The sequence below is a fragment of the Petromyzon marinus genome, chromosome 41 (genome assembly GCF_048934315.1).
Source record: "Petromyzon marinus isolate PM22_M1 ecotype Great Lakes invasive population chromosome 41, UKy_Petmar_22M1.pri1.0, whole genome shotgun sequence".
In the NCBI taxonomy this organism is placed as follows: domain Eukaryota; kingdom Metazoa; phylum Chordata; class Hyperoartia; order Petromyzontiformes; family Petromyzontidae; genus Petromyzon; species Petromyzon marinus.
The window spans coordinates 270,515-289,907 of record NC_133707.1 but is presented as its reverse complement, the minus strand read 5'-3'; the positions used below and the strand labels follow the sequence as shown (position 1 = coordinate 289,907).

The window sequence follows — 19,393 nt, the reverse complement described above, 5'->3', positions numbered from 1 at the left end:
CAAACAAGGTAAGAGACTGGACAAGCTCGCAGACAGCAATTAAAATAATTCGCCTTCCAGATTTGTCCAGAGCATCAAATTCCTAAACGGTTTTTTTTCGTCGCAGAAAACCGACTGAGAGGGCGTATTCATGCGTGCGTGCGTATCCCACGATCGCCGCATGTTTATTGAGCGTGCGTGCGGGGATATTTTCATGAAATATTTAGCGTATTGTTGATTTCTTCTTCCCCTTCTCGCCCCCCTTTGAGATGAATTATGCATGCGCTATTCGTGTGATGATACGCTCGGCCAGCGTCGGTAACTAAATCCGTGCCTGCTCCCCCCTGCCCTCCCTTCAGCTAGGAGACTGAAGACAAACTGAGCCGGGTCTCCCAACTGCCTCTGAACAGAGGAGACACGCACACACACGCTCTTGGACAGACACATGCACTCTCACACATACATACACACACACGTACTAGCAGACACATACACGCTCTTGGACAGACACATGCACTCTCACACATACATACACACGCAGAAGCAGACACACACACACGCTCTTGGACAGACACATGCACTCTCACACATACATACACACGTGCTAGCATACACACACACACACACACGCTCTTGGACAGACACATGCACTCTCACACATACATACACACACACTAGCAGACATACACACTCACGGAAAAAAACACGCGTGTTCACAGACAAAACAAACAAAGATCCCCCATATAGCTTTAACAGACTGTTGGGGCAGGTGCTGTTAGCGAGCACCTATGAAGGCCGGCAACGGCACACGAGGAGGTGGGTGGCCAACACCACGCCTGGCCGCCTTTGTATCCCAAGTGGCAATGTTTGCACATCACACCAGTTGACCTAGACGAAGCCCAGGACAGGTTCAGATAATCATCACTGGTGTCGGCCATGAGCGGGAATTAAACTCGGGTGGCCGGGTTAAAAGCGCAGCGCGCTAACCGCTGCACGGCCGCTAATGGACTCCCACTCATTTACGGATGCGCACACAGACGCGCACACGGTCACAGACATACACATTTACGGACAGACAATTGCACGCACACACTCATATCCAGGGCCATCTGCACTGACGCACGACATAGTTTTGGATTCGCAACCCAGAAGAAAATTTCCTTTAAAGATAATGCGCGCGGGCAAATACACGTACGTACGTACGTATGCTTTAACATTTATAGTGATGTTTGAACAATGTTTGGATATGTACTTGGATTTAGATGTATACGGTGGAGTTCACTTTGAGAGCTTTTGTAGGCTTTTTGATGATACAGGTTACAACTCAGGTTCCTACAATGATATATTTTTGCGCTTTTTTTAAATAAATATCTCCAGTATAATTACGATAATAATGATACATTCTACAACATTCCCTCGATAAGGCCCATAGAGGTTTAATTAAGGAATATTTTTTGTCGTGATGTTGCATATCAGGTCCACGTGGACGGTAGGCAAGGAACGCCAAGCAATACGATTCCCCCCGCCAGGTGGCGATAGGTAGCATGACGAATCAACCAGGGAATCCGTGGCAGTGCTCGGAGATGCCACTATACAAACAAGACAAAAATCCCCCTTATACAGTGCCGGATTAAGTGAGTGCGGGGCCTGTTACACATGTTATAAAGGGGCAAAAAAATAAAAACACGTAAATATTAAAACACACAATTTTTTTACTTGCATAGTAAAGTAATTGTATTTTTTCATTTGCTATACAGCCAGATAGTACGACAAATCGTGATCCTTAAACACTCAATCGTTCATAAAAGTTGAAGGCAGTATAGTACTATAGTAATAGAGCAAGTACAGAATCACTGAACCGGAATTGATAGCTTGAAAGCATTTAGCGCGGGGCTCTTGGAAGTGCGGGGCCCGTAGCTACTACTACACATGTAGTAGCTACTACACATGTAGCTACTACACATGTAGCGACTACACATGTAGCTACTTTTGCTTTTATAGCCTCAACAGACTTTACATATATACACACACACGCGTGCGCACAGGCACCCACGCACACATGTATTCATTTGCACAGTCAAGACAAAGACGAGACAAAGATCCCCCGTATCGCCTCAACAGACGTTTGCGGCCGGGGTTATATTAACGAGCACCTCCATGAAGGCCGTCATCACGCACGCTATGACACACGCACACACACACACAGGTACGTACCCCGCACACGCGCACACATACGCAGGTACGTACCCCGCACGTGCGCACACACACAGGTACGTACCCCACACACACACACGCAGGTACGTACCCCGCACACACACACACGCAGGTACGTACCTACGTTGACCGCACACGCGCACAATGCCAAACATGCATCCAGTCACGCTCACGCATTATTTAGTCATTCCAAGCTGGCGACTTATGGTATGGCTGCAAATGCGATTTTTTTTTAGGGGTCCACTTTGGTGGTCACCTCCATGGCGATGGTGAAACAGCTTTAAGGGGGTTGAGTGGATGGTGGGGGGGTATAGGCTGCAAAGGGGACTCGAGCTGATGCCCCCTTTTACGTTCGTGTCTCGTACGCACCCTCCCGCCTGCACACACGCACACACACACACGACAACGACGCACACAAGACAACGATGCGCACACACGCGCACACAACGACACACACAACAACAACCGCCATTCTCCACTAAGTGGCGGTGACGTCACCACGACGTTTGTGCCAGGCCATGTGCACCTTGAGGCCACGTGAAGTATCGAACGCCCGTGGGCAGGAGGTCACGGGGCAGACCCAGGTGCCACGGGTCGACTGACTGAGATGACTGGCTGGTGCACCACCTGTGCCCCCTACTGTGCCAACCTGCTGTGCTTTAGCCACCCAGTGCTCTGCTAGTTGTTGTGAGCGTCGCTCCTCCGCCCTCCGTTGTTGTTGGAGGGCGACTGTCTCCAACTGCCCAGTAGCGTCCTTCACGAGCCTCCTCCACAGAGGCCGATCTTGACACCGCTGGTACCAGTCATCGGCAAGTCCACTCAGCTCCACGTCATCCTGTACCACATCACTCCATCTCTTCTCTAGCCCGTGCCGCGCCCGTTTAACCCCCTCGATCCGGCCGAACAAAAGCTGTTTTGGCATGCGGTGGCTTGGCATGCGGGCTACATGACCCAGCCAACGCAGGCTTGCCTGCCGGAGGAGCTCACCAATGGGACCTTGCGCAGATCTTTCAAGGATTTGTGAGCTCCTCACACAATCCAGCCTGGTTTAACCCAGGATGGATGGTAGGCAGGCCAGCCTAAATGTTTCCAACCGGTGAAGATGCTCCATTAAGGGGGTCCACGTTTCGCAAGCGTAGAGAAGGGAGGGAATGACCATGGCCGAGAAGACCTGAAGCTTAGTGTGGAGCGACAGACCAGGTAGCTTCCACACAGCGTTACGCAACCGATGAAAAGATATTGCCGCTCGACTGATTCGGAGTGAGACCTCTGCTGTTAAACTGGAGCCAGTCATAAGCACACTGCCCAGGTATGGGAAACTCTCCACTCTCTCCACAACTGCCCCATCACCGATTGGGAGTTGTGGGGGTGGAGTGTCCGATGGTACAAAATACCCAGGCAGGCGCTTAGTTTTCGTGGGGCTGATGATAAGGCCCCATCTCTTAGTGGCACGCTCCAGTCTCAGCAGCAGTGTCTCCAACTCGTTCTCTGAATGAGCAGCTATTACCAAATCATCGGCATACATAACGTGGTTGAGCAATAGGGAGCCATCCCTTGACCGCACCCGGGCATCGATCAGCCTCCCATTATATCTGTACCAAATGGAGATTCCCCCGGTACAGCTATTGAAGGCTTCACGAACTACGTGGTCAAAATAGATGCTAAATAATGTGGGAGCCAGAGGACATCCCTGTCGCACCCCAAGGTGTACAGGGAATGGCTCTGACTCCCGGCCACGCAGTTTTACCCGGGCCCGCTCACCACCATGAAAGTCCTTAATGATCGTGAGCAGAGGGTCAGGGACTCCAAAAGCACGAAGAACAACCCAGAGCCCAGGCCTACTGATGGTATCATAGGCCTTGACCAAGTCAATAAAGCAGAGATGTAGGTCTTGTTGGAATTCCCTACACCTCTGCTGTAGCAGACAGACAGAAAATATGGCATCTGTGCAGGACCGCCCTTTCCTGAAACCGCATTGGGGCTCCGCAAGCCTCTCCTCAGCGTGCCTGGCAAGGCGATGTTGAATAATCCTTGCCAGGACCTTTCCCGGCACACTGAGGAGTGAGATGCCTCTGTAGTTACAGTCTGTGCGGTCCCCCTTCTTAAAGAGGGGGACCACCAGGGCATCCTTCCAATCCTGCGGATCCTGTCCAGTGGTCCAGACTGTTGTTATGATGTCATATAGGGCAGTCTGTGCACAAACGCCACCCTCCCTCAGCATTTCGCTTGGGAGATCATCTCTGCCCGCTGCCTTTCCTGGTCTCAGACTCCGGATCGCCTTCAGTACTTCCTCAACAGATGGTACTTCAGCCAGCCACTCACAGGGGGTGACTTCTTCCAATATTTGAGGCACCGCAGCCTCAGCAAGGTCATCCTCACTTTGTGCCACGATGTTTTCCTGGCTGAGGGATTTTCCCTCCCACAGGACTTCACAAAAATGCTCAGAAAATCTGCAAACCATATTCCTGGGGGTCGGAGAGTGGATCACCGTTTTTCCCCTAATGATGGTAATAGGTGTGCCGCTGCAGGTTACTTTTTTGATGGAGTTAAATAGAGATTTGTGATCGCGGGCCACTGAGGCAGACTCCATCTCCTCAGCAACCCGCGACCACCACCCATCCTTGCAGCGCCCCACGGCTCTCCGAACCTCCGAGCGAAGGCTGCGGTAAGCCTCCTCATTCTCTGACGTGGGATTCTGTAGCCGATGTCAGTGGGCCTGTCGCTTTTTCTCAACCATCCTGAACACCTCCTCTGTCAGCCAGGGTCTCTGGGGAGGTCTGGACCGCGTACTCAAAGCATCCATTGCACACACACAAGACAACGACACGCACACACACAAGAAGACGACACACACAAGACAACGACACACACACAAGACAACGACACACACAAGACAACGACACACACACAAGACAGCGACACACACACAAGACAACGACACACACACAAGACAACGACACACACAAGACAACGACACACACAAGACAACGACACACACAAGACAACGACACACACAAGACAACGACACACACAACACAAGACAACGACACACACAACACAAGACGACACACACACAAGACAACGACACACACAAGACAACGACACACACAACACAAGACGACACACACAAGACAACGACACACACAAGACAACGACACACACAAGACAACGACACACACACAAAACGACACACACAAGACAAGACGACACACACAAGACAACGACACACACACAAGACGACACACACACAAGACAACGACACACACAAGACAACGACACACACACAAAACGACACACACAAGACAACGACACACACACAAGACAACGACACACACACACAAGACAACGACACACACAAGACAACGACACACAGACAACGACACACACACAAGACGACACACACAAGACGACACACACACAAGACAACGACACACACAAGACAACGACACACACACAAAACGACACACACACAAAACGACACACACAAGACAACGACACACACAAGACAACGACACACACACAAGACAACGACACACACAAGACAACGACACACACAAGACAACGACACACACACACACACACAAGACAACGACACACACAAGACAACGACACACACAAGACAACGACACACACAAGACAACGACACACACAAGACAACGACACACACACAAGACAACGACACACACACAAGACAACGACACACACACAAGACAACGACACACACAAGACAACGACACACACACAAGACAACGACACACACACAAGACAACGACACACACACAAGACAACGACACACACACAAGACAACGACACACACAAGACAACGACACACACAAGACAACGACACACACAAGACAACGACACACACAAGACAACGACACACACACAAGACAACGACACACACAAGACAACGACACACACACAAGATAACGACACACACAAGACAACGACACACACAAGACAACGACACACACACACAAGACAACGACACACACAAGACAACGACACACAAGACAACGACACACACACACAAGACAACGACACACACAAGACAACGACACACACAAGACAACGACACACACAAGACAACGACACACACACACAAGACAACGACACACACAAGACAACGACACACACACACAAGACGACACACACAAGACAACGACACACACAAGACAACGACACACACACACACAAGATAACGACACACACAAGACAACGACACACACAAGACAACGACACACACACACAAGACAACGACACACACAAGACAACGACACACAAGACAACGACACACACACACAAGACAACGACACACACAAGACAACGACACACACAAGACAACGACACACACAAGACAACGACACACACACACAAGACAACGACACACACAAGACAACGACACACACACACAAGACGACACACACAAGACAACGACACAGACAAGACAACGACACACACACACAAGACAACGACACACACAAGACAACGACACACACAAGACAACGACACACACAAGACAACGACACACACACAAGACAACGACACACACAAGACAACGACACACACACACAAGACGACACACACAAGACAACGACACACACAAGACAACGACACACACAAGACAACGACACACACACACACAAGACAACGACACACACACACACAAGACAACGACACACACACACACAAGACAACGACACACACACACACAAGACAACGACACACACACACACAAGACAACGACACACACACACACAAGACAACGACACACACACAAGACAACGACACACACACACGACAACGACACACACACACAAGACAACGACACACACACAAGACAACGACACACACACAAGACAACGACACACACACAAGACAACGACACACACACAAGACAACGACACACACACAAGACAACGACACACACACACAAGACAACGACACACACACACAAGACAACGACACACACACAAGACAACGACACACACACAAGACAACGACACACACACAAGACAACGACACACACAAGACAACGACACACACAAGACAACGACACACACAAGACAACGACACACACAAGACAACGACACACACAAGACAACGACACACACACAAGACAACGACACACACAAGACAACGACACACACACACACAAGATAACGACACACACAAGACAACGACACACACAAGACAACGACACACACACACAAGACAACGACACACACAAGACAACGACACACAAGACAACGACACACACACACAAGACAACGACACACACAAGACAACGACACACACAAGACAACGACACACACAAGACAACGACACACACACACAAGACAACGACACACACAAGACAACGACACACACACACAAGACGACACACACAAGACAACGACACAGACAAGACAACGACACAGACAAGACAACGACACACACACACAAGACAACGACACACACAAGACAACGACACACACAAGACAACGACACACACACAAGACAACGACACACACAAGACAACGACACACACACAAGACAACGACACACACAAGACAACGACACACACACACACAAGATAACGACACACACAAGACAACGACACACACAAGACAACGACACACACACACAAGACAACGACACACACAAGACAACGACACACAAGACAACGACACACACACACAAGACAACGACACACACAAGACAACGACACACACAAGACAACGACACACACAAGACAACGACACACACAAGACAACGACACACACAAGACAACGACACACACACACAAGACGACACACACAAGACAACGACACAGACAAGACAACGACACACACACACAAGACAACGACACACACAGACAAGACAACGACACACACACACAAGACAACGACACACACAAGACAACGACACACACAAGACAACGACACACACACAAGACAACGACACACACAAGACAACGACACACACAAGACAACGACACACACAAGACAACGACACACACAAGACAACGACACACACACACACAAGACAACGACACACACACACACAAGACAACGACACACACACACACAAGACAACGACACACACACACACAAGACAACGACACACACACACAAGACAACGACACACACACACAAGACAACGACACACACACAAGACAACGACACACACACACGACAACGACACACACACACAAGACAACGACACACACACAAGACAACGACACACACACAAGACAACGACACACACACAAGACAACGACACACACACAAGACAACGACACACACACACAAGACAACGACACACACACACAAGACAACGACACACACACACAAGACAACGACACACACACACAAGACAACGACACACACACACAAGACAACGACACACACAAGACAACGACACACACACAAGACAACGACACACACACAAGACAACGACACACGCGTGTGGGCAGCGCGCACCTGCGTGACCGCACGCGTCACACACACAGCTTGGCCACGCCCACTTGAGTTTCACACCGTGGCAGGATTTTAAGGGGACCTAAAGTATATCTATCTTTAACCGTTCAAGTAGGGCATGCAGAGCTCATGTGGACAAATAACATTTTACGTAAAAATGCAAGACATATACAAGCACAGTGTGTACAGATTATGGGGGTGGGAGCGAGGGGGGTTAAAACAAGTTTTTTTATAAGTATGATATTCTTAGAGGCGCGCATGTTGGCAAAGGATATAAAATCGTCGCTTGTTGGTGAAGGAAAATGTTGAATTTGCAAGAAACCGAGCAATATATCCTTAATCTTTTTCGCCACCCCTCATGGAATACCGTCATTCACAGTTTTTGTTTTCCCCCGAACCCACTCTTTTGATTTTTTTCGAAGACTGGTTAAAACACGTTTACTAATCACGGAAACATCTGTGGGAACACCGTTTTGACCAAATATAGTGGTATAGCAATCCAAGGAAAAACACCTTCGTAACGGAATATAAACAAGTTATTTCCTTTGCTCTGTCGTAACAATGACGAGGCAAAAGTGTGAACCGTTTACACAAAATAACATTTTCCTCACGATAACCCTTGCTCTTTAGCAATTAAAACACAGTGGTGGTGGATTGGGGGGGGGGGGTTGTTGGTGGGGTTGGGGGGGATGAACTTAATAATCGGCCATGATTTTTGCTCCGCTCGAAATGAACAGCTCATTGTAGTTATTTTTTGTAACTGCAAAAAATGATGGTTATGTGCGAGACGGTTACCGTATTCACCGGATTACAACATGCTGGTTGTGGTGGAGGGAGGGTGGGCGGTGACGGGGAAATGCTTGTCATCCGGAAAATACGGCGAGTGATGCAGCTGTTTATACAAACACGTGTCATAATACAGCGGCAACAACAAACTATGTCTACAGCGTGTGAATTTCGGCGCTCGAAACCGAGCGTACTCGGGAGTTGGTGGACAATTTCCTGGCTGGGCTTTTTGGGGAGGTGCGTGTTTTTTAATGGAAAAAGAGGGGCTCTACTTCCTTCCCACGGTCATTTTGCGACGAATATCTACTTCCAGAGACAACTCGTATTTCATCTCGCCGCTTTCAACAGGGATCCGGACAGCGGCCGGGCTAAATATAAGCTCGCAGACGCTATGTTTAGACGCACGCACGCAGGTGAGCCTTTTCCAGGGGCTCGCTTTGCCCTGGCTTTGTAGGACACCTTTTGGTGTGCGCTTTGGGTGAGTTTTTATGGTTAAATATCGCGTGAGCTTATTCTGGTCTGTGTGGTACGCAGTCGAGCTCTCTTGCTTTTGTGATTGGTGGTGGTGCTGCTGCTGCTGTATCCTTTGGAATTTATATTGAGGTTTTTATCTCCCAGATTAATCTAAATGTAGTAAATGTACATACGCAGTACGTGTGCGCGCGTGGGTATATATGGTCTATAGCATCATGGGAGCGTGACACGCAATGGCTAGTCGAGTTCGTTGCAGTGCCCATCTTTAAATTATCGAAGTTCAATTCCTGGTCACGAAACAACACCAATTTGTGATTTGGATTCTGAACCTGGTTTACTCTTAGATAAACTCAGCCTTAAATGAGTATCTGTGGTGTCTCTTCGTTGGCACCAGGGATACTACAAGAGTATTGTGCATTCGTAACGTTGCATGCAAACCATATCATCGTTCCAACCTCAATAGGTGCTCGATGCTTGCACTGGTCTATGCTGTTGCTGTGACACGTAGAATATATACATGCACACATTTGCATAAGTTAACACTTGGGATGGGTCGTATGATATAGCTGCAGTGAAGTACTCTGAGTGTGACATCGCCCGTTAAGTTCTCTGGAAAGATATATAGAGGCAAATAGCTCATGCTTTGTACATCTTAACATTCTTAATGGTACGCAGTATTCATAGACTTCTTTCTTTTGCAATCGGCTCAGCTTGTGAGGTGTGCGAAGGAGCGTGTACATATGCACATGTTTACACGCATCGGGGTGCTGTGGTGGAGGCGGTGGTTGTGACGATGGGCGGGGATCTTCTTTGCTGCGTTTTTTTTTGTTGAGACTCCACGGCGGCTCACGTTCTCTGGGGGTGGGTCACGCCGGCTTCTCTTTGCCTTATGAGCTGCTCAGCAGGAGAGACTCTTTGGTTTTGCGATGGCAACGCAAGGGGTGGGGCCTTGGCGTGCGGACTTCACGCCAGATCAGTCTCGCCTCGATCAATCCGAAGGGCCCTCGAGCTTTTGGCGATTTTTTTTTCTCGGTCCCCCCCCTCGCCGTTAAATATTTGCTGTTTTTTTGCTGCTAACATTTCATATTGTGGAGGTGAAATAAAAAACTGCAACATTCCACTGAATTGATTTTGGGTGGGAGTTGAGGGGAGAGGCGTGGGAGCGGGGTGGGGGGAAAGGGGTTAATTTTTAGTTTGCAGTTTTGTGATCGTAGTGGAAATTTACAAAAATAAAAAATAGCAAAAAAATGTACCTGATTAAAAAAAAGCATGCCAAAAAAAACCTGTCACTTGCTTGGGGCCTGCAGCAGCAGGGTGTCTCCTGCTCGGGGGAATGAAGTGTCATTGTCGTAATTCAAGGGGGCACTTTGGGGTGCAGGGCTCTCTTGCAGCTGGGTTCACACTGGACTGCGTGTCGTAATTCCCCACATCGCACGTAAAGGTACGCAGTAAAAGATATATGCAAAGGTCTGGAATTCTCAGCACTGGTGCGGCTGCCCTTCACTCGGTGCGGGTTGATCGTATGAAAGCTGAGCTGTAGTGTTCCCCGGTGATAAAACATTTCATTGCAAGGCAGCAAACGTTTTCTCGCATGTGAGAAAGTGTCCCCCCTGGTTTGCAAATAAAAACATCAACTTGAAGGGATTTCAGAAATAAGTCTGCAGGCCATTCTCCAACACCACGTTGAAATCCTGTGAGAGTTAAATATTTTTTTCGTCTCGGTTACACGACGCAGGACCAGCATTGCGATTTACATTTTGGATAAAGAGTGAATATAAAAACTATTTTTAATTATGCACTACTCGCGTAGATGTAGCTAGGAGCGACCAAGTCTAACGGCCGCCTGCTTGCCGCTTGCACATTCTGCGCAACTGAAACGCGCTTCCAAATCCTCGTGGGCGTACGGGGGGTAAGGGGGGAGGTTCATCGCTCCGTCGTTGCTCTAAGGGGCCAGCCCCGCGACCCCCCTCCGCCCCCCCAAGCGTCAAGCCGCAAGCGATCAGAGCAGTCAGTTGTCTGTTCCACACGCGGCAGCTCGGATTGAGCTGAGATAGGAGCGACTTGAACTCGTGACGCTGCGTACTGCAGTCCAGTGGGAATTCTGCAAAGCCCCTTGAGGATTTCCCCGACCCCCCCCCCCCTTTGCTGTATGCGGTCGCCCTTGCAGCATGGTCCACTTTAACGAAACACGTTTTTGTTGCACGGGAACGCCTCTGAGTTGATGAGACGAGCCCAGTACTCTTAATCTCTTTTTATAGTCATGGCTCTCGCGTTAATTGGCACCGGAGCTGTATAGTTTCACTATCGTCGTGACTGTGTTTTACAAATATTGCGAAGATTGCTAGCTGTTACTCAAATGAGAATCTGTCGTGCAACAATGGGAATTTATTACTTGTAATACAGTTATTAATAATGATGATTATTAGTTCGTTATTTGGATGCTGTGCGTTCAGCTGTGTATAGCCTATAAACCTGGGCACCGATTAGTTCGATTTTCGATTGAGACGAGCACTTGCCCCACCCTCTCTCGTTCACCCACCTGCACACACACACGATCCCTGTCACCAATTCCCTCGGCTTGATAATTTGGTGGTGCATTGGCCTGCATTTGAGTGGTTTGATCCAGCCGTGAGTTGCTGGGGAAGGTTGAAGGCAGGGGTTACGCAGGGAATTCTAATCAGTTTCGTCACTGGTGTCAAGAGAATGTTCTGTTCGAATATTTGTTCTCCCAGGGACGAATATTAAATTCTCCTGAGGGATATTGGTATTCATGGTTTTTTTCGTTCCCACTTGCAAATGTGTACCCCATTCATTTCGTAAGAAGATCAAGTATATCGATGCATTTTCAATTAAAACCCGAATTTCACGACAATTTTCCAAACATTTGTGAAACCGTTGCTCAGATTGTATTTTGATCATTTAACTGATTTGATCCATCCGTTGGTCCTCGCTTTATCTTAACCAATGTATAGCGCCCAACTCCTGAAATTAGTTCGTAACTATCCATTAATTCTACCCTGGAACCATTGGTCCTAACCCCGAATTCTAACCCTAACCCCTAAACACGAATCACAAACCCCTCGCCCATAACACTTTCACCCAGCTCATAATCCTAACCGCTCGCCATAACCCAGGGAAAACAAGTAGGGGGAACAACTTTGCCGGTGGGAACAAATGTCCATTTCCATGGATGAACTCGCCACAACTCGGGTGTGTGAATTGAGCCCTCACTGGCACCGCACCGCCCCTCTGCCGAGCGGATTGCGTCTTCTGTGCAGATTGGATGTAATAATAAAAAAATATTGTCCGCGCACGCGTTGATCGGGATAGGTGTCTCTGTACATACCTACTTACCACTGGGGTCCGGTGAATGTTATTATTGTTATACTAATTATACATGTGATTTAATGGTCAATAAACTTATTGGGAAAATGTCCAGTGTTATCGCCCCGTGATTTAATGCTCGTGTGTTTGTCCTTACCGCGGTAAGTCGTTGGTGTAAAGTTAAGAATCCTATGGCATTTGTAAACAATATATACATTACAATCTCTACCAATGGCGGAGCGAGGATTTTCAAGTAGGGGGGGCAACCCCTCCAGCAATTAAAAATTATCGGCGTTAGTAAGTAAGGACTTGTCCCTTGCTTTTTATTCGACGCGTGTGAGGCGATGGCACAGCCATCGAGCGAGGGTCGAATTTGAACCGCGTTGTGTGATCGCATCGCGCTCGCTGAAGGTGAATGCCTTCAGGGAAGTCGTGGACTGTATACGCAACTGCGCACAATTCTGAGTCACTTATAACTGCTTTGCCGTTACTTATTGCCAATTATGGACTCAGACTATTGTCCTATTATCTCAGAGTCCCTGGCACATAATAATATGCTACACAGTGGCAGTGGGGGTCGCAAAATGCCGATTTATTGCTAATAAACCCCAATGATCCGATCGAAATTAGTTGGGGGGGGGGGGCACGTGCCACCCCCCTCCCACTGGCTCCGCCAGTAATCTCTACAATCTATTGTGCAAAGATATCCAACTGCATCGAGTAACACATTCGTAATCCATCAACCAGGAGGTGGGAGTTGTATATGTTTGGTCAACTTCTTCCGCACCCAACCGTGCTAATCGGAGTTCGCGGTTTACACAAATAACACCGCCACCATTTCCGAGAGTTTTCATCCAGATACAAAGTACGGTGCGCATGAATTTCGACATACAGTACATATTCTTGGTGCTTTCGGTAAAGTCGCGTAAATGGAAACTAAAAAAATAATCAGATAAAATAAAAAAAGAATTATAAAATAAAAATAGAAAATGATAAAAGCAAAAAACCCACGACGTTTCAATCGCAACACAAGCGGTCTTCATCAGGTGCGGAGAGAAAAGTGGGGGCAAGCCTCCAAATGTAGCTGCTTATAAGGGTTCCAGAGTGAGTGGGCGGGAGAAAGGGCTGCGCAAGAGACACGGGGAGAGGGAGGGGGGGGGGGGTAGAGATAGGAGGGGGGGAATTTCACCTCGCTGCACACATCCACACTGCTGACGGTAGAGGTTGGCAAGAAGACAAATTCAAGTAATGATCAAAAGTGGTTGATGACATCTTTCCAATGATTGCTGAGTTTAAAACCGTCATCTCGGTTGAAATTGTGCCTGTGTCCGTATGTAAGGATGGCTTCGTGAACGAATCTTTGTTGATAGCCAGTCGACTTACAAGGTACCATCGTCTTAGAGAAATCAATTTCATGTGAGCCAGCCGCATTAAAATAATGATCAGCTATGGCAGAAGTATTGGTCTTACCGTGTTTCAGATCTGCCTTGTGTACACGTACACGGTCCGAGACATGTCGCTTAGTTTCCCCAATGTAACTGCTGCCACAGATACAGCTTAGTTTGTAGATGCTGGGATATTACATGTCAGGAATCTTGTCCTTCACAGATGGGATCAGGTCACGAATTTTGTACACTGTGTTAAATCGGACCTGGATCTTGTGTTCAGGATTTTTTAAATATTTTTGGTTATTCCTGCTATGTAAGGTAAGGTGATGGTTTTGATTAGATCTTCATATGGCACCTTCCTCACGGTTGGGGTGATGGCTTTGCAGATTGTGTAGTCTGAATATCCATTCGCCTTGAGAGCTTAGTGTACATCTTGGTTCTTTCGGTAAAGTCAGGTAAAAGGGAAATAATAAAATAATAAAACATAATAAAAGAAAATTCTCACGACGTTTCGGCCACAATGCAAGCAGCTGTCCTCAGGTGAAGAAACAGAGCTGTCGGAAAGAAGCGTCTTAATGAACACTGCTAAGCTTGGCAGCGTATTTTAAGCTGGGTGGCAAGAGGAGAGAGCCTTGACAAAGGAGTTTACATATCAACAGAGGAATTAGCATGTTGATGACAAATGCAGATATGGGGTTAGTTACTCCTTGTGGAATGTGTAGACGGTGGGGGGGGGGGTCTTAAAGTCATATTATGCTAGTATATTATGTAGGATTAGCAGTAATAAAGGGAGGGAAATTTTAATAATAAAGAACTGCAGCAGCCAAGCCACCGCGTATAAAGCTAGTGCATTGTTGAAAACAAAAAAAGGAGTTTCTAAAGAACTACAAAAACCCTACTACCATACAATAAACCGATGGAAAAAAACTAAACATTAACTACATCAATATAATCAATGTACTCAATATACTCTCCAATAAGTTGAGCTATTAACATAAAGTAACTGGGTATACACTATACTATATCTTGTTTGGTTCTTTCGGTAAAGTCACGTAGAATGAGAATAAAATAATAAATTGATAAAATAAAATAACAATAATATTCTCACGACGTTTCGGCCACAGCGCTGTTCTCTAGACAGTCTCGTCCCTTCACCTGATGAAGGCCGCTTGTGTTGTGGCCGAAACGTCGTGAGAATATTATTGTTATTTTATTTTATCAATTTATTATTTTATTCTCATTCTATGTGACTTTACCGAAAGAACCAAAGAAGATGAATGCTTGCAGTCACGAAAGCTTTAAATCGAAACTATACTATATAATGAATACCATATAGTAAACTGATTAAACAAACTAAAATATAAACTACATCAATAGTTTTAAATTTTGACCTCTGCTGCTGTAACTTCTTCTAATGCGAAACGAATTCTTTTCAAAACTAGCTTAGCTCTTATCTCAGAAAAAATCAGACTTATACGCACAGAACTAGATCAGTTAGACAAGACAATCTACAAATCACACTTATCATTGACGGCAATAATGTCCACATCGGATTGGGAACATGTAGACAATATGACTGCCTCTTCAGCTGCTACTATGTCGACCAAATGTAGGGAAAACCTGATTTCCAAATTTAACCTCCTCTTCAACAAAAGACCGGACCCACACACCAAAAAGTTAGACGTTAATAAAGTCGTAATTAATCGCAGTAACAGTTCTATTTCCGATGGTCTGAAATCCGTTTTAGCTAAAGGTCTAAACTTTGCAGTCACACCTAAACACATACCAGTTAATGATATAATTGCCCAAGTAGACGTTGCTCTCAGGGGCCTGGGTCACATCGCTGCAGACGTAGCAAGATCTGAAATCGCTGCAACCCTCAAAAACGCTAAGATGCCAGCTAGCAACCTCAGAAAAGATGAGCGTTTTGAATTATATAAATTAAAAAAGAGGAATGATATTGTAGTCCTCTCAGCTGACAAAGGCAATGCTACTGTCATCATGGATAAAATAGAATACAACAACAAAATTAAAGAATTACTCGACGATGGTAGTTATACAAAAATAAAAAGAGATCCCACCAACAGCCTCGTCACACAAACCAACAAAATAATTTCTGATTCAACCGCATTAATTGATCAATCTAAACAGTTTTCGTTGAAACCTTCTGCTGCCAGGCCACCAAGATTATACGGCTTACCAAAAATACATAAAGTTGATACACCTCTTCGTCCCATAGTCTCTACTATCAGCTCCCCCACCTACAAACTAGCTCGTTTTTTGTCTGAAATCCTGCGTCCTTTCACTGGAAAGACCACCTCTGCGGTACAAAATTCTACTCACCTGGTATCGACAATCAAGGGTATTTCCCTGTCCCCAGACGACCTGCTTGTCAGTTTTGATGTAGTTTCCTTATTCACCAAGGTTCCTGTACCTGACACCATTGCAATCATTGAAGACTTGGTTCATCAAGGACTAAACACTGAGGTACCCCCCTGGTGAGACACTGTTTAACCAATACAAACTTCACTTGGAATGGAACTTTCTACAAACAAACTGAGGGCACCCCAATGGGCTCCCCCCTCTCTCCAGTTATAGCTAACATTTTCATGGAGAAATTTGAGACTGACGCCATCCAGACTGCCACTCTGCGCCCAACCTTATGGAAGAGGTACGTGGATGACACTTTTGTCATCTGGCCACATGGCCGGCCTGCTCTAGACCAATTCTTCGACCACATCAATTCCATACACCCAGCCATCAGATTTACCATGGAAGTCGAAATAGATGGCAAGATACCTTTTTTGGATGTCCTAATTAAAAAGAGACCTCATGGTTCAATGAGCCACTCTGTCTACAGGAAAGCTACCCATACGGATGCTTATCTGAAACCGGATTCCCACCACCATCCATCACAGAAGAATTCTCTCATCAAGACTCTGTATCATAGAGCCCAATGCATATTCGACCAGGAACACATAAGCAGTGAACTCAAGCACGTACACCAAGCTCTTAGGGCTAATGGTTACTCCGACTATACAATCCGCAAAGCTATCACTCAAACCATGAAGAAGAACCCTCTTGAGGAGCCTTTCAAAACCATCACTTTACCCTACATTGCTGGGATCACAAAAAAGATCTCCAAAATCTTGAATAAACACAAGATCCAGGTCCGTTTCAACACATTACATAAAATCCGTGATCTGGTTCCGTCTGTAAAAGATGTGATTCCGGACATACAATACCCTGGTGTCTACAAACTAAGTTGCCTCTGTGGTAGTAGTTACATTGGAGAAACCAAACGCCATGTCTCGGACCGCATTCGTGAACATAAAGCAGACCTTAAACACGGTAGGACCAACACCTCGGCCGTAGCAGATCATTGTTCTAATTCAGTAGGCTCACATGCCATTGACTTTTCCAAGACGGAGGTTCTTTGTAAGCCATCTGGCTTCAATGAGAGATTCGTTCATGAGGCTATCCACATATACAAGCACAGAGACAATTTCAACCGAGAAGATGGATTCTATCTTAGCAATCATTGGAAAGATTTGATAAACCATTTCAGTTCTTAATTGATTGTTCACGCTTACAGTGGCTTTCAGACAGCATACATTATAAAAAATTTCGTCTCCCCCCTCCTCTTTTCAAAAAAAAAATAGATGGACTAGTTCTGGGCAAACTGCCAATCGCTGCGCATGACGCCAACGTTTTTTTTATAAATAAATAAATGTGCCGTTTAAAAATAAATTTATGCAAACCAACACACCTGATGATGACCGTTTGAGTTATGGTCGAAACGTCGTGAGAATTTTTTATTGTTTTATATATATTTTGTTATTTTGTTGTTTCTCTTCAACGTGACTTTACCGAAAAAACTAAGAATATACATCAATAGTATCAATAAACTCTCCAATCAGCTGAGCTACTAACAATAAGTCACTATACATTACAATTCTATGTCTAAAAAGTGGCGGTTTCTTTTTCCTCAACGTTAGCACCACGAAAGCGGCGAGCGTTGTTCAGACGGACGAGTCCATCTATGCACGGAACGGAGGAGGGGGGAGAGAGAGAGAAACAGCCACGGTGCGCTCCTCTGTCTTGTGCTGCGTTACAACTATGTTATAAACTAAACTACTATACACTACAATATTATACCTTCCAATCTAAACTACACTGTATAATATCGTATACACAGCCCAATATAACCTCTAACATTATGCATTATATTGATATGCCGCCAACTAAACTTTTCTCTACATTACACGACTATACACCATAATATACACTGCCATAGACAAACCCCACCATTGAATGATACAATGCGTTACTATACACTACCCTATACTTTAGTCTATACTTTAGACTAATATTAGACTTGTAATATTACACTATGTATTATTCTACTGACCCTACTATATACCACACTGCTGTATATTCACTATACAATTACGATACTATATATATTGACTTATAAATTATATTAAACATTACACTTATACTATTTATTATTATACAATATGCTGTAAACCATACCATTGACCGTCGCGTGAAAGGTACTAAGAGGCAATGCCAGCGAATGGACTGCGGTCTGAAAGTCACCGTAAAACACATACATAGTGTAATATTACAAGTCTAATATTATTATAGTCTAAAGTATAGGGTAGTGTATAGTAACGTACTGTCAATGGTGGGGTTTGTCTATGGCAGTGTATAGTACGGTGTATAGTCGTGTAATGTAAAGAAAAGTTTAGCTGGAGGCATATC

General features: G+C 46.0%; 1 protein-coding gene across 2 annotated transcripts in view; it reads left to right on the top strand.

Moving 5' to 3' along the window:
* LOC116951021 (calcium/calmodulin-dependent protein kinase type II delta chain-like) overlaps positions 1-1,686 on the top strand; it is a 96,655-nt gene extending 94,969 nt beyond the window's left edge. Inside the window, exon 18 of one of the 2 annotated variants that reach the window (XM_032969290.2) lies at positions 343-1,686. In XM_032969290.2, coding sequence (XP_032825181.1) covers positions 343-361 — 19 coding nt within the window. In that variant the 3' untranslated portion in view covers positions 362-1,686. Of the gene's footprint in view, positions 1-338 lie in introns of both variants that reach the window. The other variant, XM_032969291.2, reaches the window with a different exon arrangement.
* Positions 1,687-19,393: the final 17,707 nt, after the last annotated feature.